This window comes from Molossus molossus, unplaced genomic scaffold (genome assembly GCF_014108415.1).
Source record: "Molossus molossus isolate mMolMol1 unplaced genomic scaffold, mMolMol1.p scaffold_m16_p_31, whole genome shotgun sequence".
Taxonomy (NCBI): domain Eukaryota; kingdom Metazoa; phylum Chordata; class Mammalia; order Chiroptera; family Molossidae; genus Molossus; species Molossus molossus.
In genome coordinates this window covers 95782-118392 of record NW_023425368.1, presented here as the reverse complement: position 1 = coordinate 118392, position 22611 = coordinate 95782, and the positions used below count along the sequence as shown (strand labels likewise).

The window sequence follows — 22611 nt, the reverse complement described above, 5'->3', positions numbered from 1 at the left end:
TTTTCCACCACTTAAACATCCTGCTGCTCTCCGAACCCTCGTACGGAGCCCACCCTCGGCCCCTCCTGGCTCCAGGCTGTGGTCTGGCTCCCGCGCTCTGGGCCCCAGCCAGCAGGGCCCACATTTCATTGGCAACAGCGCCACCTGGTGTCGGGTGGCCCGGCTCTGTGCGGCTCTGTTTGCAGACCCCGGGGGCTGCAAACTCAGCTTCCCCAGACTCTGCCTCTGCTGGGGTCAGCACCCTCCCCACCCTACGGACTGCAGCCTCCCTGGGGTGCCCCCTGATCCCCACCTGCACTGAGAGCCCCGGGGCTACCCTGGAGCCTGCAAGCTGTGGAAGGGGGTCCTGCCTGCCTGGGCCACCCCCAGCACCGCTTACATTCTCCTTCCCCTTCCGTTATCGGGGTGTCCCCTCCTCCAGGAAGCCCTCAGCATCCCTGAGACATGTCCATCTTCACAGTGCACCCCCTTCCCAGCGAGTCCCAACCTCACTCATATCTGCCCCCCGTAACCCTAGCATCCCCCCCACGCTGGCCACGACTCTGAGCCCGACGCAGCCAGATCATGCGCTGGGAACCCAGCAAGACTCGTGGAGGGTGTCCGAGGCCGTCCGGCCCACCCCCTCCACTTCACAGGTGGGGAAACTGAGGCCCAGGACCCTACAGCAACTGGGGTCGTCCTACAGGGGCAGCTCTGGGTGCAGACCGGACAGCCCCACCCTGGCACACGGGCGGGGGAGACCGAGCCCACCAGAGCCCCCAGCACACGGGGCTGAGAAGAGCAGGGGCGACGGGGCCCCCAGAGGGCTGCAGGGGAGGCGCCGGGCGAGAAGCTGGTCCTGTAACATGCCAGACACAGCCTGGCTGGGAGCACAGCAAAGGCCCGAGGCAGCCGGGAGTGGCCCAGGGTCAGCGAGAGTGCACGGGAGTGGAGGGTGGGGTGGGGGAGATAAAGGCAGGCATGCGGGGAGGGGTGCTTGAGTGTGGGACACTCTGGGGCCCAGAGAGGCCAAATGTACCCTAAATGCCACAGGGAGCTTCTGCAACGATCAAAGTTTTGAAAGAAAGCTCCCCACCCTCGCCCCCACACACAAGCAAGCACTGCTGTGTGCAGAGGTGCCTGGTGGGGCAGCAGGGTAGCGGGGACGAGTGTGACAGGAGAAGGGGGGCCAAGGAGGCAGCCCCAGGTCTCTGCCCTCAGAGGGGTGGAAAGGAAGGGAGGGGGGACCCAAGTGGGAATGGACTCCGTGCTTAGTCATGCCCACCCAGGTCCCAGAGGGAGAGGGTGCAGGACAGACACCCCTCTCCTGTCCCCAACCCATGCCGAGTCCTCATCCCTGCAGTTTGGAGATCAGCCACCAGGTGGCAGGCAGACCTAAGAAATGTCAGGAGGGAGGCCCCCAGGAAGGAAGCTGGGCAGGGGCAGGGGGCAGGGGCAGGGGCAGGGGGCAGGGGCAGGGGCAGCGGGCAGGGGGCAGGGGCAGGGGGCAGGGGCAGCGGGCAGGGGGCAGGGGCAGCGGGCAGGGGGCAGGGGCAGGGGACAGGGGCAGGGGCAGGGGCAGGGGCAGGGGGCAGGGGCAGCGGGCAGGGGGCAGGGGCAGGGGCAGGGGCAGCGGGCAGGGGGCAGGGGCAGGGGCAGGGGACAGGGGCAGGGGACAGGGGCAGGGGGCAGGGGCAGGGGACAGGGGCAGGGGCAGGGGCAGCGGGCAGGGGCAGGGGCAGGGGCAGCGGGCAGGGGGCAGGGGCAGGGGCAGGGGGCAGGGGCAGGGGGCAGGGGCAGGGGACAGGGGCAGGGGCAGGGGCAGCGGGCAGGGGGCAGGGGCAGGGGCAGGGGACAGGGGCAGGGGACAGGGGCAGGGGACAGGGGCAGGGGCAGGGGCAGCAGGCAGGGGGCAGGGGCAGGGGCAGGGGCAGCGGGCAGGGGGCAGGGGCAGCGGGCAGGGGCAGCAGGCAGGGGGCAGGGGGCAGGGGCAGGGGGCAGCGGGCAGGGGTAGGGGCAGCGGGCAGGGGCAGGGGCAGGGGGCAGCGGGCAGGGGCAGGGGGCAGGGGGCAGGGGCAGCGGGCAGGGGCAGGGGGCAGGGGCAGGGGCAGGGGCAGCGGGCAGGGGCAGCAGGCAGGGGGCAGGGGGCAGGGGCAGGGGCAGGGGGCAGGGGCAGGGGGCAGCGGGCAGGTAACGGCCAGGAGGCGACAGGAGCCCTCGGCCACCTCCCCCTGCTCTGGGCCGCCCCGTGCCGTGGAATTTGTGACAGAGTTCTGTCTAACAGGAGAAGCGCTGTCTGGGGAGGGAGGTGCTCCTGGCCAGCCCAGATGGGGGGTCCCGAGGCCCCAGGGCCTGCCTCCACCCTGGGCTGTGGTTCGGCAGCCCCCCGCCCACCTGAGACTCCTAAGAGTCGCACGTAAAGGTGCACAGGGCACATCTGGGAGGGGCCCCTCCGCCAGGCCCTGCCGGCCGCCGACTGTCCCCTGCTGTGCTGCTCCCAGGGGCCTGCCCGCTGCGCTGGGACATGGTCAGCCGCCACCTGAACTTGGGACCCTCGGTCCCGACTGCCTGCTGGACATGGGGTCTGAGTGGGGACGCCTGTGCACCTACACTAGCCTGGGACTGTGTGGCCGGAGCCACTGCAAACCCAAGGGCGACCCTCCCAGCTGTGGAGAAACAACCCCAGTCATCCAGGAGCCTTATGGGCTGGACTGTGTCCCTCAAAAATTCACACCTTACAGCCCCGACTCCCAACACCTTAGAATGTGACATTTGGAGATGGGGTCTTTAAAGAGGTGACGAAGGTAAAATGCAGTCACTGGGGTGGGTCAGAACGCATAGGTCTGGTGTCCTCATAAGAGGAGGAGATTGGGACACAGAGGGATGACCCTGGGGGGACAGAGGCAGGGGGTGGCCGTCTGCACACCAAGGAGAGAGCCCTCGGGAGGAGCCAGCCCTGCGACACCTGGATCTCGGGCCCCAGTGTCCGGGATGGGACAGTGTCTGTGGTTTAAGCTGCCTGAGGTTTGGGGGTTTTGTTATGGTAGCTCCAGGACCCTCACACAGAGACGAGAGGCTGACCAGGCCCTGGTCCCAGCCCCTGGTCCCTCCCCGGCCTAGGTGCCCACCAGTGCTCCGTGGGCAGGGATCTGCCCGGGGGGCCCTGGAGCCGGGCCCCAGCCTGGCAGGGTCTTCCCGGCCCCTCCTGGCTCAGGTTCCCCCTGAGTGAGTAGCTCGGGCACCTTGGCCTGAGTGAGTAGCTCGGTCACCTTGGCCTGAGTGAGTAGCTCGGTCACCTTGGCCTGAGTGAGTAGCTCGGGCACCTCGGCCACGAGAAGTGAACCCAAGGGGCCACTCGAGCACGGACATGCTGTGTGGGTCCAGGCTGCCGCTCCCGGTGCCGTGTGATGACCCCGCTGTCCGCGCCCGCGCCCGGGCAGCTGGCGGGGAAGGAGGCCCGGAAGCAGACGCAGGAGCTGAGGGCAGCTGGGACCCCCGACAGTCGGCCGCTCGGCTCCTGCCCGCGGCTCGCCAGCAGGGGAGAGGGACCGGCCAGAGCGGGGCCGTGGGACACTCTCTCTAGGCCGCTGGGTGGACACGCCGTCCGAAGGCAGGGAGCTGCGGCCTCGGGGCCTCCGTGCACGCGGCCTGGCCCCGGGGCTTCTCCCAGGGGTCCCTGGGAACAGGGGAGGGGAGGGCAGGGACAGCCAGGTGACCCAGGATGCCTGGCGGCCGTCCTGCTCTGCCGGGGAGCCTGTCCCTACTTCTACACGAGACACAGTCTAATCGAGGCAGCTAGAAACTGTCAAATCTGACACCCGCGCCCCGGGGGCGGGGGCTCGTCCCGGAGAAGCGGGTCAGCGTTGGGACAGCCCCCGCCCAGGCATCTCCACGGAGCCGGGAAGGACACAGCCACACCGCAGTCAAAACCACGCCCTGGCGTGGACTCCAGGGCCCGGCCCCGAGGCCGGCCGAAGCCAGAGCGGCCCGCGGGCCCGAGTCTCCGGGCGGCCCAGCGCGCTGACCAGGCCGCCAGCGCCTCTGCTCGCCAGCTTCGTACCCGGAAAGCACCGGAGAAAAAGTGCTGCAAACGGAACAGGCCACTCAAGTGACGGAAGTCACAGCCACGGGGAAAATGAACAGGAGTGAGAACAGGAGGCGTAGCAGGCGAGGGGACCCCATCGGGGCGGCAGCGGGCGGTACGGACCACCATCGTTGATCCTGGACATGAGCCGAACACCGCGGTCTGGAGCCCTCGCGACAAAGCCGCCGGCTCAGGGACAGGCAGTCCCCACACTCAGGCCGCCAACGCCGTCGGGTTTTCCAGGCACAGGACACGCTGGTTGCGACGGTCACTGGGAAGGCGGTCCCTGAAGAAGTCGTGTGTGGAATGAAACCGCAAAATGAAACAGGTTTCCGTACACGTGTCACCGAAGCAGGTGGCCCCGGGACGCGAAGTCACTCAGACCAGTGGCCCAGAACAAGCGTCCCCCCAAGTGGGTCCCTGCCACCTGGACATCTCGTTTACGATAAAAACGCCACCGCAGGCCCTGGCCGGCGATGCAGCTGACTGGAGTGTTGTCCTGGACACTCAAAGGTCCCGGGTTCAAGTCCCTGTCAGGGCACATCCCCAGGTCGATCCCGGTCGGCGTGCGTGCCAGGCAACCCTTCGATGTTTTCTCTCACATCGGCGCTTGTTTCTCTCTCTCTCCTCCTCCTCTCTAAACACCAGTGACCATGTCTTCGGGTAAGGGGTTTTCTTAGATGCTACTTCACACCGGGGAGGAGAGGTGGACTTTTAAGTAAGTGGTGCTGGGGTGGCTGAGGACCACAGGGACCGACAAGCGGGACCCTGTTCCTTCCGACACTGTCAGGTCTCTCCCAAGGGCCATCGACCACATGAGACCACAAACCACCGGTGCGGGTGCGAGAAGAACCCTGCTGATTCCTCCGGAGCCGCCAGAGCGCGAGACGGCCCGGCTCCAGGCGCGGAGCCGGGAGGAAGATGAGGCCCACGCAGGGGTGACCGACCCTGGGGCTGCAGACGGGCAGGCGGGGGAGCCGGGGTTCCCTCCGCCTGTGGGTGGTGGGTGCACAGTTAGACACGGAAACACACAAAACACACCAGACAGACAGCGGCACAGTCAGCTGTCAGTGTTCAGGGAGCTGCACGCCGGGTCCCCTTGGAGGTGACCACCTGGAGGTGACCCCGGCACTGGCCCAGCAGGGCTACGGGCTCCCCACTCCCAGGCCCTGCCCCAGGGGCTCGCAGGCGACTGGGGAGAGAGGAGCCATTTCTGCTGTGCTCCCAGCACCCCTGAGTCCTTCCTCGGGGCCGGGGACCAGGTGTGAGGGTGGAGTCACTCGGTGGAAGGGACAGACCCAGCTCGAGCGTCACCCAGACCTGGGCCAAAGTGCAGGCTTGGGCAAGTCCCTGCCGACCACAACTCCAGTTCCTCGAGGCCATGCCCTCCTGTCCTTCCTTCCCGGCCCAGCTCAGAAGGTCCCTCCCCCAGGAAGCCCTCCCAGACCACCAGCCTCAGGCCGACCAGTCCAATGCTCACATCCCGGCGTGCATTAGAGGGGTCCCCCCACCTCCAGAGTCACTGGCCAGCGGGCACCACGCAGCAGCTCACCCTGCTCCACGCCCATGGCTGGGAGCCCAGAGCCCCTGGGCAGCCGTGGCCGCCGAGTGTACGTACCATCCAGAAGAGGGTGCCTGTGGCCAGGGCGACGTACTGTTCGATGGTGGACAGCACGCTGAAGATGAGGCAGACCAGGACGATGAGGAAGCTGTAAGGCAGCAGGACACGTGGTTAGCTCCCGTGGCAGCTCTCGTGGCCGGCTCCCGTGGCCAGCCTGCCCCTCCCCCCGCAAACACCCCTCCCCAGACCCCACCAGCCACCAGCCAGTGAACCAGGTGGCAAGTGCGGAGGTAGCCAAAAGGTTCAGGGGGCACAGGCTTTCCTTTTGGGGTCACGAAAATTCTGAGTTTCAGGCATGCTCAGCTTTGGGACGTCCTGAGGGCCAGTGACGTGTGCCCGGCCCCACTCCCAGACCCAGGGGTGCTAACGGGGCCCCGAGGCCTCTGCACAGAGGAGGTCTTGTGTCGGCAGGCAGCACCCCAGGAACAAAAGCCCAGGTAGGTCCCCTGCCTCAGTTTCCCTGACACAAGCCAGAGCCCATGGCCACTTCCCTGTGGGACTATGGACGCAGGACAGACGGACACAGGAGGAGGAGGGATGGAGCCACCCACCCAGCCTGGGGGGGTGAGTCCATCACTCTCTGTGGAGCCACGGGACCGACCGCCACCATGTCCCCTGCCCACCAGCACTTGAAATAGACAGTGACAAGTTCCCACGACAGGCAGCGCACCGTCCTCGGACCAACGTTACAGACGGGGAAACTGAGGCACAGCTGCTCTCCCTCCCTGACCTCTGACCCTCCTTGTGATGATAGTGAGGACCATGGATAATCCACCCCTGCAAGGCCCCGTCCATGGAAGGTCGCCCATCACAGGTTCAGGGATCAGGACACGAACGTCCCTGGGGCCACTGTTCAGCTGACCGACAGTTGCCACATCAACAAGCCGTCCACATCAGAGTCACGCACCACACCCCATACCACTGTCCCCAAGCCTCCATGTCTCACAGGCAAGGACACAGGCCTGAGCAAGGGCTCCCTCGGGCCAGGGTCTGGACTCAGGTCTGTGGGTCCTGCTGCCCCAGCCCCGGCCCCCAGCTCCACGCCCAGCCATGAGCGGGAAGTTCCCCATCTTCTGTCCCTGCCCCAGCAGTAGGAGACCGGCTACGGCGTCTCTGCTGTCTCAGCCTCGTGGTGACCACTTCCTGCCAGGCGGTGACACGGGCCACTGCAGGGAGCGTCTCTCGCCTGCAAACCGCAGATTCAGCACCTTCCAAGCCCATGTCTGCACATCGTCGTCCCTCAGTCCCTTCCTGCCAGATGGCAGTCTGCCTGCCGCGGGTCGTCACTGCCCGCCGAGCTCCTGCTGGGCCTGCGACCTTGAGGGGAGGGGCCCGTCACTACCTGCAGGCTGCTCAGACAGCACACACACTGAGCTCATTACAGGAAGAAGCGTGTCCCGGAGTGTGCTGTGCCTGCTCTGTCCTGTGCCGGGGACGCAGGACAGGGTCCCTGCCCGGGCTCACACCTGGGGTGCGTGGCACCCCCTCCTGCCTCTGCAGGCTGAGCCACCAGCCCTCTGTCCCAGCTCGAGTCCCGAGCTCCAACATCAGGCAGCCCCGAACCCCCAGAGCGAGGAGACGAGGCCCCATTTTCTACACAGGCCGTGGAGCACGGCCTCTGGGAGGGAAGATGCCAACCCCAGAGGCCGCCTGGACCCCAGGGCGGCCTGACCCAATCCAGGAGGGTGCATGAGTGTGGGCAGGAAGAGGCCACCGCCAGGGGCAAGGGTAGCTCCACGCCCCGCAGAACAATGCCTCGTCTGTGTCCTGACCGCCAGCCGCCTCAGGAGCCGTGACCGCAAGCTCCGGTCCCAAGGGACATCCGGACGTTATCGGGCATCACTGCAGCGGCCAGGTGCCCTGAGGACGTGAAAGAGCCCTGCCGGGGGGCGGAGGGCACGCCAGAGGCAGACGGCAGGTGAGCCACAGGCCTCCTCCTGCCCACGGCACCATAGCTCAGGTGACCCAACAACCAAACCCAGGCCGGACACCTGGGGAAGGCAGGGGACGTGCCCTGAACCCTCGGGAGCACCTGAACCTACGGTGACGGTGTCCCCCACCTCGGGGCACTTCCCGGTGACGTCGGAGCCGGTACCGAGAACCACACAGGGCCCACGCCGAGGAATCGGGAGCTGAGCGGGCAGCGGGCTGACGGTCCAGGCCCCGCCCGGGCTGCCCGCCCCGCGGAGGCCGCTCCACGGACTCACAGGACCCGCGGAGTGAGTGCGGGTTTGGAAACGCTCGTTGGTGCGGACGAAACGGTGTGTGTGCCAGGGGCACCCCAGGACACTCTGCCGAGGGAACGAGGCCGTCACAGGACAGATGCTGTGTGACCTCATTCACAGGAGCCCCGGGGGAGTCAGACCACAGAGACGGGAAGGAGGACAGTGGGCGCTGGGGGCTGGGCAGTGAGTGATTAGTGGGGACAGAGCTTCAGTCTGGGAGCGTGGAAAGTTCTGGAGAGGACGGTGGTGTTGGTGGCTGCATGACCACGTGGCTGTGCTCAGTGCCACCCGGCTGTGCACCGAACGTGGAAATCTCATGTCATCTGTATTTTACCACAATTAAAATGTTTTCTTTATATTTTTTACTTATTTATTTTTGTTTGTCCTCACCCGAGGATATTTTTCCATTGATTGTTTTTTTAGAGAGGGTGGAATGGAGGGAGGGAGAGACATCGATGGGAGAGACACAGGGATTGGTTGCCTCTGGCACAACCCCAAACTGGGCCGGGACCGAACCTGCAGCCCAGGTACGTGCCCTTCACCGGGAATCAAACCCACGACACTTCCGTCCACGCGCCGACGTTCTAACCGCTGAGCCACACCAGCCAGGCCAGGCCAACACGGTTTTAAAACTCCTTAAAGAAAACGAAGTCAGCCCTGGCCAGTTTGGCTCAGCGGTTAAAGCGTCGGCCTGCGGTCCGGAGAGACCTGGGTTCGGTTCCCGCTAAGGGCACGTACTTCGGTTGCAGTTTGTCCCCGGCCCTGGTTGGTTGTGCGGGTGGCAGCCACTCGATGTGTCCCTTCACGTCGATGTTTCTCTCTCTCTCTCTCCCTTCCTCTCTCTCCCTCCCACTCTATCTGTACAAAAAATGGAAAAATATCCTCGGGTGAGGATTAAAAAAAAAAAAGAAAACGAAGTCAGTGCCGTTCAGACACGGGTTAGCGGAGGCTGCGACAGATTGGACCGAGGTTCGCGAGCTCCTGCGGGGCTGGGTCCTTCCCCGGAGGAGCCGATGGGCGACCTGGAGCCCGAGGCACAGGGTCCCGATGCCCGACTCCACAGTGAGTGCTGACGCCTTCTCCCCAGAGCAGCCCAGGGGCTTCCCCTCGTACAAGAGTCGCCTGCAAGAGCCCTGCCGAGCCCAGGGCTGGCGACCTCGGGGCCCTGGACGTGGACACCCACATGACCCTGGCCTCCCCGACAGGGCGGCCTCAGGCCCCCACCCCACCGGACGCCAAAGCCCCACCGGCTGGCCTGGCCGTGCCTGGTCCGGGCGGGGTGCATCTCAGCGGGCACCCAGGCTGGGCTGGGGACCCAGAGACATAGACCCTCCCACCTCGAGCTCCGGCCGGGCCCTCCCCAGATGCCTGTTCTCTCCCGCCCAGGGGTCACCGCCGCCCTGGGGGCTCCGGGACTGCCCCGGAATCTGCACCCACACCCCACCGGCCCCTCAGTCTTTCGGTGCCCACTGGGCATGCAGGTGGAAACAACTCCACCAGCCCCCCTTCCCCCCCAGCTCACGACCCTCCCAGTGAAGCCTGAAACCCAAACCCACCTTCCTGGTGTCCCCCGGGCCTGGGCTTCCCTGCAGGGAGGCCTTCTGATGCCCCAGCTGGGCCCTGTGGCCCCTGCCCCACTCTCGTCAGACCACGGCCCCCCCGCTGCCCACTGCTGCTCCCTGACCCACAAGGGCTCCCCAGGCGGGGCCTGTCTGCTGGCGTCCCCTCGGAAGGCCCAGCGTGAGGCCTGGCGCGTGACTGCTGAATAACCGAGTCCACGTTTCGGTTGAACTGAGCTGCTTAGTTAAAAGACTTCAGTGCCACCTCCTCCAGGTGGGCCTCCAGGATGCACCAAGAAGTAAGATCCTTTTGCTTCATTCTTTCCCTTTTTGCCCTGTCTGTCCCGCCCCCACAGAGCCTTCCAAGGGGCCAGGACATGGCACTAAGACAGCTCTCCGCACACACACACATGCCCGGGCTACATGCCAACACTGGGCAGAAAGGGGCCTCCCGTAATGTGAGCCGGGAGCAGGCACGGCCACTTTAGCTGCCAGGACGGCATCAGGATGGCAGCAGAGAGGGCAGGATGCCCTGGGTGACAGGCCCCGGTCCGGGCAGGGGACAGCAGGCCTCGGGGAGACCGCTCCCGGCCCAGCCGTCCACACCACCCACCCTGGGCCCCGGGGACCCGCCGAGGCACCGCTCTTAGTTCCACATCTGCGGAGGCTCCGAGACCACCAGGCCGGCAGTGATGAGCCCGGACTTGGCCCACACCGTCCACAGGGCCTCTCTCCAAGACATGGGTACGACACGCGGAACAAGATGGAAGGTCCCCCCTTGCTGCCAGGGACGAGGAGCGGTCACTTACCCTGCAGCCGCGCTCAGGGACCCCCGACCACGCAGCACAGACGGACCGGATCCCGTCCTGGAGCCTCCTGGGAGCGCCCTGGCTGGGGACACTTCAGGCCTGTCAGGGCTGATAGCCAGATACGCCCCTGCACCCCCAAGAGGTGACAAGGGCTGGGGACAGGGGTGTCCCTGACATTGGCCATGCTTTTCCACCGTGGGCCGTGGGGTCCTTCCAGGGCCACCCCTCGGCCTGGCTGATGGCTGTGCTCACATCTGCCCCCAACGCCTGTGTCCCCTCATGTCTCGTGCCTGCAGAGCACGGAGGGCCATGCCAACCTGGGGGCAGGTGAGGACACCTTGGCTGAGGGCTTGGCCAGGCCATCCCAGGCTGTCATTTCAGAGCCGAGGAGGGACTGCTGTGGGGCAGGGTGGGCGCGTCTCCGGGGCGGGCGCATATGCGACCCCGAGGGCATCCACTCCCACAGTCAGGAGACGGGCATCGTGTCCAAGCATCAGGCTGCATATGGCTGAACTTGGGCCCCCGCCGTGGGCCAGCCCCGGGCCCTCTGTGTTCACGAGGGCACAGGAATGCCCGCCGCGGGCTGGGGCCCCACCCTCTCTCCCCTCGGGCCCGGGCCGCCCCCGGAGCCCCCGTGCCTGGCGGTCCCAGGCCGCGGCGTGGCAGGCCGGTGGGAAAGACCCCACTCCTTCCTGCTCTCTCCAGTCTGCACGTGAGGCCTGGGGAGTGGGTCTGCCCCCTCCCAGGAGCCAGGGGAGGCTCAGCGAGGGTGAGCCCCCGCCCAGAGTCCAGAGCCCCACATGTCAGCAGAGAGCCCGACTCCAGCCCGGGGCCTCCCGCCGCACTGACTGATGTCTCCAAGGAAAGGCCGGCCCAGGGCCAGCGAGGAGCAGGAGGCCCTTGGGCTTCCCTGCCCACCCGAGAGCTGCCCGTGCGGGCCCCAGCCCTCGGGTCCCGGCGGCCGCACCTCCCAGGCTGGCTGAGCACTCGGGCTGGGGACGCCCCCGAGACGGGGCCGGCTGGCGGAGCGGGCAGGCTCGTCCCAGAGTGTCGCCTACGCTCAGCCCGGCCGAGCCTGTGATAAGAAGCCCCTGACAGGGTATATTTAGAAGGTGCCATAGAACAAACTGAAGTGACCTCACAGACAGGGGCCTTATCTGCCCTGGGACGCACTCGTCTTCCCTGTGAACTGTCCGGCCGGGATGGGGGAGGGCACCATTCACTCCGCCCGGGCTGCGACCCGGAGGACACGGTAAGAGCCGGGGCCTCTCCTGCCAGCCCCCGGCCAGGCGCCACAACACGGCAGCTGCAGACCCCCGGACGCCCCCAGAGCCAGCCGAGGCCGGAGCAGTGGCCCTAGAGGAGCTGTGGGCACCAGGCACCACCTCGAGAGCCCGCAAGCTGCAGCCTTCCCACCCCTCTGGGGAAACTGAGGCTGCAGAGGCTGGCCAGCGGCCCCCACCCCCGGAGACCCTCGCCACACATCCATGAGAGTGAGGGTCGCCTCGGCCCGGGGCCAGCTGTCTGGTCAAATGCAGTCCACACATTCCTGTCAACACAGTGGACACGGACAGTGAGTGAGTGTGTGACCACCCTCCGTGACGCGGTGGCCTCGGCCCCCCGTGGCAGCTCCAGGCAGAGACGGAGGTTCCCCCAGGGAGGAGGAAGGGTCTGCCTCAGGCCTGCACTGCCTTCCCAGCCAGACGCCGGCTCCTCCCCTCCCGGCCCTGCACTGGGACAGGGACAAGGGCAGGCCTCCCCCACCTGCACAGGGGGACAGCCCCTGGGCTGCTCCCCACCCGCAGGAAAGCCCTCTGCCGGCAAACAAGAACCCATGGCGGGCACAGCCACACACCGGCCGGCTCCCGTGGGGGCCCTTCCCCTGGGCCGCAGCCCCAGCTCCGCTCGCCAGGGGAAGTCCTGGGGCTCAAGGGGACAGGGCCTCTGCCCACCTCCTCCGCAGTGCCCCGGGGCCCAGCATGGCCGCCTCAGGCCCAAGGTGGCGGTGCCCTGACTCTGGACCCAGAAGCCCGCCGATGGTGGAATAAGGGGGAGCGGCAAGGGTGGGGCGCAGCCTTGGTTCCCTGACTGCCCACCATGGAGACACAACCTGCCTGCTGGCCCGCAAATGCAGCCCCCCGTCATCTCCATCGTGCTGAGGGCACCCCGAGGGGCCATCCGGGCGCATCCGCTGCTGGCATCTTCTCCACCCCAGGCCAGGGCCGGTCATGACGGCCTGGGGGTCCCCGACCAGCAGCTGCTGCCATGAACCAGTCCACCCCGGACACAGGGCCCAGCCCTCGCTGGGATGACAAGGTCCAGGCCCCGGGCGCTGGTCAGGGGGACCGCAGCCTGCTGTCCCGCGGCTCAAGAAACCCGCCCTCACCCATCGCGACCTCGGCTGCACCAACCACTCCCTCCTGGACACACCAGCTGGGGAGAAGCCGAGCCCCACACACGCCCAGGGTGCTGGGTCGCGCTGGCCCCCACCCAGGTGGAGGACGACACCCCAGACAGCCTGGGCAGGAGCAACACACCCGTGCCAACTCTGGCCAGCTCAGCGCCCTCAGCTGCCCCGAGGAGCCCGCAGGGTCCCCAGAGCAGCGGCCCTGAGCCTGGCCCAGCGCTCGGCCCCCAGGGGCCTGGCGTCTGTGCGGACAGAGGGGCTGGAGGGACAGGGGTCTGGCGCGCGGCAGGTACTTGATGCCGAAGCTTCCCACCGTCATCCCGGGACCAGACGCGACCTTGCCCACTCGAGCCGCCACTTGTGAAAGGTCAGCGTGTCCAGGAAGCGCCTGCTTCCTCTCTGTCCAGCTGGCCTGAGACAAACAGCCCAGTTCCTCGGGGTCCCCTCCCAGGTCACCCCGCTCTCATCATGCCCTCCGGCCCAACACACACCCGGGCTCCCACAGGCGTGTGCAAGGAGCCAGGCGCGGGCCCCAGGGTGCACGTGCCCTGCGGAGTGACCATCACACGGCCACCCACAGCCGGGCCCAGCCTCCCGCCACGAGCCCCTCCGGGCCTGCAGGAGGAAGTGGCTAATTGTGCAGCAGGACAGCCTGCCTTGGTGCCCCTCCCAGGGCCAGGCGTGGGGCTGCCCATACCGGATGCAATTGGCAGTTTTATTTTGGCCTCGGTATCCTCAGTTCCGCAGAATGGCAGCCCGGCTCCCGCCCAGAGAGGGCACTGAGCCCCCGCTGGCCGAGCGAGGGCACAAAGACACACCCCTCTGTCACCTGCCCCCCAAAAGAAGGGAGAATCCCCAGGCCAAGGAGGGAGCGGGACGCAGCTAAACCAGGTCCCCACCTGCCAGAGAGGATGCCCGCCCTGAGGGTGCTTTCAGAACGGGCATTAGAGGTGACAAGCGGCACCCCCAGGAAACCCTCCAGCGGCACCCCAGGCCTCAGAATAAAATACACACTCCTTGCCCTGCCTGCAAAGCCTGCCGGGGTCTGCCCCTCATCCCACCCCCAGCAGGAAAGCACCAGCCGGGTGCCTGGCACCGTGCTGGGCTCAGGGACTAGGCACACAGGAGGGGAAAGGCCACAGAGCAGACTGCAATCTGCCAGGGAACAGGAAGGGGCTGTCACAGCGAGTGACAGGGCGGGAGGCTGCTCTGGGAGGGGACAGTGAGCTAGGGCTGAGGATGGATACTCCCGGCAGAGGACACTGCCGTGCAAAGGCCCTGAGGCAGGGTTCGGTAGGCTGGAGGCTGGGCGCTCAGAGCAGGACGAAGGACCCGGGAGCCAGGAGCGGTGAGGTCGGAGGAAGGCCAGGCCCGGGAGCATCCTGAAGGCTGAGGACGGCATCTCAGGCCAGAGTTCCAGGCCTCCAGGACCGGCGGAGGATCTGCTGTTTATCAACCGAGCTCCTGGCCGGGGCCCCCAGAGACCCCAAGCAGACGCCAAGCAGACGTCGGCAACGCTCCTCTTTCATGTGCGCCAAGTACAGAGGCCAGAGAAGGACGCAGGAGCTTTGAACCCCAGGAAACCAGTCAGATGCCGGACGCGTCCAGACAGGAGGCGTGAGCAGCGGGTCCGTCCCAGCCACCGTGCGTCACCACTGAGGGCATCTCCCAAACAGGGGCCCCGCGCCAGCCATGAGGCCTGGCCCACACCGGCCTGCCCTTCCCCAGGAGACCCTCGGGTCTTTCTCAAGCACAGGGGCTGTCTCCTGGCCCCACTCCAGAGAGCCCACAGCCGAGGACAGAACAAAACCAGCGGAGGAAAAGGGGAACCAGCGAGGCCAGCACAGCGCGGGCCGGAAATGCCTACACCTCCACAACCGTCAGAGGCTCGCCTCGCGCTGTCCTGTCCTCGGACCCGGCGGGAGCTGCCACTTCCTGCCCGCCGCCCAGAATAGCAGACACATCCTCTGGGCAGTCCACCCAGACCCCGGCCTTGCGGGCCACCCTGCCCGTGACGTAGACTCCCGCCCAGGTCACTGAGCACCCCACGCTGCCTGGCCCAGCCCTCCAGGCACTGGGCACCCACCAGGGCAAAGGGAGCCCCTACAGGGTTCGGACAAGGGACAGAGGATCCTGGGAGCAGAATGCCAGACCTGAGCAGGACAGGAAGCGACGACTGACACCAAGGGGAAGCGCCTTCCCCTGGGGCCCAAAGCCACCCTCCTGACATATTATTATATGATATTAAAAACTGAAATTCTCTGTCTCGTGGAGCAGCAGATATAAACCTCCAGGTGCTCTGTCTCCTAGTCTGAGCTGTGCACTATACTTCATTTACAAACAGCCCTGCCCTCAGAGCCCCCCCTTCAAGCTCTCCAGTATGGGATTGGTGGTACACTTGGAAACAATTTCTTCACCCTGAACAACACCTCCTCCAGGAAGCCTTCCTAGATTGCTCAGTCAAGTCCCACACACACTCTGCACGCATCTGCCTGGTGCTGTGCGTTTCCCTCTGTGGACCTCACCTCCCACTGGAACTTTGCTTTCTTGGTTTGTATAATTCCGTGACTGAATGCGGCGCCCCCCCTCCAGCCCACGAGGGCAGGGGCGGGATTTGCAGTGCTGGTGCAGCACCCACACATTTGGGCACGCTCATGCATCTCTGGGCGGCTGTGTGGCGTACAGCCTCTGGAGGGAAATTTGGTCCTACCTAATAAGACTACATCCTTATGCCTCAACCCAGCACTTGCCTTTCTAGGGATCTATGCTATGGACAGTGATACAAAATTGCAACATTGTTTGTAACTGCAAAACATCAGAACTGATCTCTGTGCACCCACAGGTGAAATTCCAGGCAGCTGCGAAAATGTGGAAGCCCCCGAACTGATGTGGAGAGATTTCCAGAATACACGGTTCCGTGGGGAACACAAATCCCAAGAGCTTCTCGTCCTTCAACCAGTGGTGCTGGGACAGCCGGCGATCCACATGTGAAAGAATGAAGTTGGGCCCTTACCTCACACCATATACAAAAGTGAACTCAAAATGGGTAAGTTGGACCCTTACCTCACACCATATACAAAAGTGAACTCAAAATGGGTAAGTTGGACCCTTACCTCACACCATATACAAAAGTGAACTCAAAATGGGTAAGTTGGACCCTTACCTCACACCATATACAAAAGTGAACTCAAAATGGGTAAATACTTATACATAAGACCGAAAGCTGTAAAACTCTTAGAAGGGACACAAGAAAAACTTCCCACACTGGATCTGGCAAAGACTCCTTGGATATGACACCGAAAGTACAGAGAAAATATTAAAAACAGATCAACTTGACTTCATGAAAACTAAAAATCCCTGTGCGGCCAAGGACAGGTCAACAAAGTGAAAAGGCAACCCCCAGAATGGGAAAGAGTATTTACAAATTATGCATCCAGAACGCGTCCACAACCCCTAGAACCCGACAGCAGAAACCCCATTGGAAACTGGGCCAGACCCACGCACATGCTGCTGCCTAAGACAGACTTGCTTTGGCCTAAGGGCAGCAGCCGAAAGTGGGGGATGGAAAGACACTCCCTGCCCATGGAAACCAAGAGAGAGCACAGTAGCTGTTCTTGCATCAGACAAAATGGCAAAGACGGTAACAAGAAAAAAGGTCATTACAGAACAATACAGGGCCGATTCATCGAGAGGATATAACAATTGTAAACACACACGCACCCAACCTCAGGGCACCTAAATACATGGAACAAGTATTAACAGAGCTGAAGGGAGAAACAGACAGCAATACAATAACAGCAGGGAACCCAACACCCCACTTTCAACAATGGGCAGATCACCCAGACGGGAAGTTGTCTGCAAACATGGGCCTTAACCTCCACGTTCGCCCCGGGCACCTGACAGACATACGCAGAGCAGCACGCGCATGAGCCCTCACACTCACACAGAACACTCCCCAGGGCAGGCCACGTGTTAGGCCACAAAACACATCTTAATGAATATCAGCAAACCGACGCCATATCAGCCATCTCTCCTGATCACGGGGCTATGAGTCTAGAAGTCAATCACGAGAAGAAAACTGAAAAAGTCACAAATACGTGGCACCAGAACAATGTGCTCTGGCCAAGGGTCAAAGATGAAATCAAAAGAGAAACTTTAAAAAGCCTTGAAGCAAATGGAAACACAGCAACCAACACTTATGGGATATAGAAAAAGCAGTTCTAAGGGGAAAAGTTATAGTGATAGACTATATATATATATATATATATATATATATATATATATATATATATATATATAGTGTTTTATCCTCACCAGAGGACATTTTGTGCATTTATCTTCAGATAGAGTGGGGGGGGGCACCAATGTGAGAGAAACACATCGAGTGGCTGCCACCCACACAACCCCACACGACCCTAACCAGGGCTGGGGACAAACTGCCCTTGGCAGAAATCAAACCCAGGACTCTATGGTCCACAAAATTATCAGAGTGGAAATAAATTAGAGAGAGACTTAAAAAGACAGTAGAAAAGACCAATGAAACTAAGAGCTAGTTTAAAAAAAAAATAAACAAAATGGACAAACCAAGAAAAAAAGAGAGAAAGAACTAAAATAAAATAATAAATGAAAAAGGAAAGATCACAAATGATACCACAGAAATACAAAGGCTCATGGGAGATTACTATGGACAATTCTATACCAGCAAATTGGACACCCTACCAGGACAAAATCACGAGGAGATAGAAAATCTGAACAAACCAATTACTAGTAAGGATATTGAATTAGTAATTAAATAAAAAAAATTAAAAAAAACTCCCAAAGAAAAGTCCAGGACTAGATGGCTTCATTGAGGAATTCTACTGGACGCTTAAAGGAGAATTAACACCAATCCTTCTCAAACTCTTCCAAAAAACAAAAGAGGGAACACATCAAGGCTCATTTTCTGAGATCAGCATCACCAAAGCCAGATGAACACAGAACAATAAAAGAAAGTTACAGGTCTGTCTCCCTGATAAGCATAGATGCAAAAATCCTCAATACTAGCAAACTGAATTCAACATCCCATTGAAAGGATCATACACCATGATCAAGCGGGATTTATTCCAGGAATGCAGGGATGGTTCAACAAGGTAAATAAATAAATGCAATGTGGCAAATTAACAAAATGAAGGATAAAAATCATGATCATCTTGATAGATGCATATAAAGCATTTGACAAAATCCAAATCCTTTCATAAAAAACTCTCAACAAACTTTGTATAGAGGGAACATACTCCAATATAATAAAGACAATATATGATATGCCCACAGCTAACATACTCAATGGTAAAAGATTGTAAATTTTTCCTCTAAGATTAGGAACAAGTCAAAATGCCCACTCTCACCACTTCTATTCAACATAGTACCTGAAGTCCTAACCAGATCAGTTAGGCAAGAAAGAGAAAGTACAGGCTTCCAAATCAGACAGGAAGAAGTTGAACTGTTTTTATTTGCAGATATTATATATAAAAAACCCTAAAGACTACACACACACCTGTTAGAATAAATGAATCCAATAAAGTTGCAGGACACAAAATTATATTTTAAAAAATCAATTGCATTTCTATATACCAACAACAAACTATCAGAAAGAGAAATTAAGAAAATAATCACCATTTACCAAAAAAAAATTAACCAAGGAGGTGAAATATCTGTATGTTGATAACTATAATACAATGATGAAAAGAATTAAAGATACAAATAATTGGAAATGTTCTGAAAGACTATTGTTAAAATGTTCATACTACCCAAAGCTCTCTACAGAGTCAATGCACTGCTATCAAAATTCCAATAGCATTTTTCATATAAATGAAAAAACACCCTAAAATTTGTATAGAACCACAAAGGACCCTGAATAGCAAGAGCAATCTGAGAACAAACAGCAAAGTTGGAGGCATCCCACTCCTTGCTCTCAGACTATATTACAAAGCTATAGTAATCAAAACAGTAAGGCATTGGCATGAAGACAGACACACAGATCAATAAAACAGAAGAGAGAGTCCAGAAATAAACCATACATATATAGTGAATTAATTTATGAAAATAGAGCCATAAATATACACTAGGGAAACGACAGTCTCTTCAATAAATTAGTGCTGGGAAAATTGGACAGATACATGTAAAAGAATGAAACTCAACCACTATCTTGTACCATATATGAACATCAACTCAAAATGAATTAATGACTTGAATGGAAGACTAGAACCATACAACTCCTTGAAGACAACATAAGCTCCTCACCCTGGCCAGTTTGGCTCAGCAATTAGAGCATTGGCCCGTGGACCAGAGAGTCCCGGGTTCAGTTCCTTGGCAACCGGTCGATGTGTCCCTCTCACAGTGATGTTTCTCTCTCTTCCCCCCTCTCTTCCCTTCTGCTCTATCTGAAGAGCAGAAATGCAAAAAGGTCCTCAGGCAAGGATTAAAAAAAGAAAGAAAACATAAGCTCCTTGACATTTTTTTAAAAGTTGATACCCAAAACAAAGGCAACAAAAGTAAAAATAAGCAAGTGGGACCACATCAAACTAAAAAGCTTCTTCACAGTGAAGAAAACCCTCAACAAAATGAAAGGCAACCGAAGGAAAGGGAGAAAATGAGGTAGTCACGGCTGTTAGTGGAGAGAGAGGCCGGGTAGGCAGTAAGCGATGGCACCCTGGGAAGAGAAGGCTGGGCCACGTGGGGAAGTTTGAGATGGCTTGGAGCTCAGCACACAGGCACCACACTTCAACCCAGATCTGGGGGTTTATTCAGACTCTACGAGTTCAAAATAAAACTAAAATCAACATGGGAAATTGTGCCTCCACAGCCAGTAACCACCAGTCCCCATTTATAGAAATGCAAATGAGAAGCTCCAGGAAGGAACACAGGTCGATTACACAACAACAACAATAAAAAAGAAAGAAAGAAGAAAAAAACAGAAAGACTGGCTTCAGGCAGGAGGGAAACAGCAATTGTGTAGTTCCTTTTTCTGGGACCTGGATGGGTTTGCAAATGATGTTTATCTGCTCAGGAATAAAGTGCTGGCGAGGCTGACCTATTCCAATTGATATACCTACATGTTTTTGGGAGCAAGGCAACAGGATTGCTGAATAAGTTATGCTGCAAAACTATAGAGTGTGTTGTTATTATTTTTTTTCTTTATTGATTTTAGAGAGGAAAGGAGAGGGAGAGACAGAAACATCGATGAGAGGGAACATCAACCAGCCACCTCCTGCACGCCCCCCACTGGGGACCGAACACACAACCCAAGCATGTGACCTGACCTGGAACTCATGACCTCTTGGTGCACGGGTCGATGCTCAACCACTGAGCCACACCGGCTGAGCTACAGAGCGTGTTTTTATTGCAGAAAGCTGGGTCACCTTAAAAGGATTATAGGAAACCAAAGCTGGATTTAGAAAAGTAACCGAAAGCAAGCACAGGGTTGCTCCAGGGTGTCTCCTCCTCCTCACCAACAGTCTGGGAGGAGTTGAAATTATCACAAAAAGGGAAGCCACTAAGGCCCTGTAGATACTGGGGCTACTTTATTTGTTCTTAACCACACCCAAGTTGTCTCCTCCCTGGGAGTAAAGCTTCTGCACAAATGTCAGGATTCGCTCCTCAACGTCTGCTTCTAAATAAAAACCTGCACACTTCCAGCTAGAGCATGTTGTGGGACAACATATATCTTTGCTCATCAAATCTGCCCCGATTCACCTGATGAGTGAGTCTTAAAATCAGCGATGCCCACATGTGCTTTTCCCTGAAGGATCATATGCATTTAGAGCTGGCTGGCCTAGGGCTAAGCCCAGTCAGGTGGAAACGCAAGCTTTAAACTGTATGCATGTGGCTGAGGCAGAATTCCTTGGAAGGACCCATGGGAGGCTAGCAGGGCCTATATCTTCCCCCAGACAACAGAGTCTCACCGGCACCCCTCTGGGGTCTCCTCCCCACTGTGGGGAACCTGTCTGTTTTCCAAATAAGCTTTCCTCTCACTTGTCCCTTTGTTGGTGAACTCCTTCATCGATTTGGCGAGACAATGAACCTGGGCCCCACCACCGCCACTCGGTGTCCTTAGAATGGCTCGCACCAAAAAGACGAGAAGTGAGTGCTGGCGAGGATGTGGAGCCAAGGGCTCCTCCGTGCACTGTTGGTGGGAACGTACATCTGGGGCAGCCTCTCGAGAACAGCGTGGAGAGTCTGCAAGCAACGAAAGATCGAGCTGCCACGCAATTCACCTATTCCACTTCTGGGTATTTATCCGAGGTGGCAGAACCATGACCTCAGAGAGGTACCTGCACATGAGGCTCACCTCAGGCCGTGCACAATGGCCAAGGGTGGAAAGACCCCAACAGCCAGTGTCATTGGGCTGCATGGATACAGAACCTGGAGCAGATACAACGTAACATTTTCCAGCCATAAGAAGGAAGGAACTCTCCTCACTGGTGACCCTGGAGGGACCTGGAGGGCATTGTGCAGAGTGAAATAAGTCAGACCGAGAAAGACAAACATACCATGGTCTCATTTACATGTGGAATCTAAAAAAAAAGGACATACTCAGAGAAACAGGAGAGTGGTGGCCAGGTCCTGGGGGATGGGGAGATGGGGAGAAGTTGGTGAAAGGTTCCAGATTTTCAGCCATGAGATGAATAAGGTCTGAGGAGCTAATAGATTACACAGTGACTATCGTTAGCAACACTGTTTACAATTGAAAGTTGCTAAGAGACTAGAACGGAAATGTTCTCCACACACACACAGTAACTCTGAGAGATGACGGTTGTATTCATTAACTCGATGGGGGAAATCCTTCCATCATGTATATCAAATCACTACCTGTATACTTTATATATCTTAGTTTTATTGGTCAATTAGACCTCATTAAAGCTGGAAAAAAACTGGCAAAGGAGTTGAACAAACATTTCTCTCAAGAAGACAGCAAGCATTCGGAGAGACTCAACGTGGCTAATCGTCAGGGAGATGCATTGAAAGTAAAATTGTCATGTGCTCCAGCAATCCTGCTCCTGGGTCTAGATTCCAAAGGACTTGGAAGCAGGTCTCAAAGAGACCTCGGTACACACTGTTCACTACAGCGCTGTTCACAATAGCCAAAGGTGGAGACAGCCCGGGCGTGCAACGCTGGGTGAATACACACGCCGTGGTCCATCCTCACAGACGGTGGAATATTATTCAGCCCTGACAAGGGAGGACATTGTGCCACCTGCCACAACCTGGACGGAACTTGAGGACAGCGTGCTGAGTGCAATAAGCCAGACACAAGATAAATATTTATGATTCTACTTACATGAGGTCCCTAAAGTCATCCAAATCACAGAGACAGAAAGTAGGACAGTGGGTGCCGGGGGCTGGGGATGCGTGTTTAATGGGGACAGAGTGTCCGTGTGGGAGGGTGGAAAGTTCTGGGGAGGATGGTGCCGTCGGCTGCAGCAATGTGGTGTGCTCAATGCCACTGAGCTGTGCCCCTAACATGGGTACGATGGGGAATTTTATGTTATGGGCATTTCACCACAGTGGACAATTTTTCGGAAGAGTTCTGCAGTGTGCTTCCCTCGGTGTGGGACGGAAAGTACACGGGCGTTGGCAGCAGGCAGGTGAGCAGAGAGCCGGGAGACCGCTCTCGGCGGGCAGGAGGGGCGCAGCGACAGGAGGGTGAGCAGGGAGGCAGGGGGAGCAGCAGTCCTCTGGGGACACCGTTTTCCAAAAGGCTCTGATGCGCCCGGCCGGGGCAGCTCAGTGGTGGAGCATCGACCCTGCCCCCAGAGGGCACCGGTTCGATTCCCGGTCAGGGCACATGTCCAGGTTGTGGGCCCATCCCCAGTGGGGGGCACACAGGAGGCAGCCAGTGGATGTTCTTTCTTATCGATGTTTCTAGCTCTCTCTCCCTCTCCCTTCCTC

General features: G+C 59.3%; 1 protein-coding gene across 1 annotated transcript in view; it reads right to left on the bottom strand.

The window, feature by feature from the left end:
- Positions 1–22611, bottom strand: part of KCNQ1 (potassium voltage-gated channel subfamily Q member 1) — a 283407-nt gene that overhangs the window by 239326 nt on the left and 21470 nt on the right. Inside the window, exon 2 of the mRNA XM_036281174.1 lies at positions 5682–5772. Coding sequence (XP_036137067.1) covers positions 5682–5772 — 91 coding nt within the window. The remainder of the gene's footprint in view (positions 1–5681; positions 5773–22611) is intronic.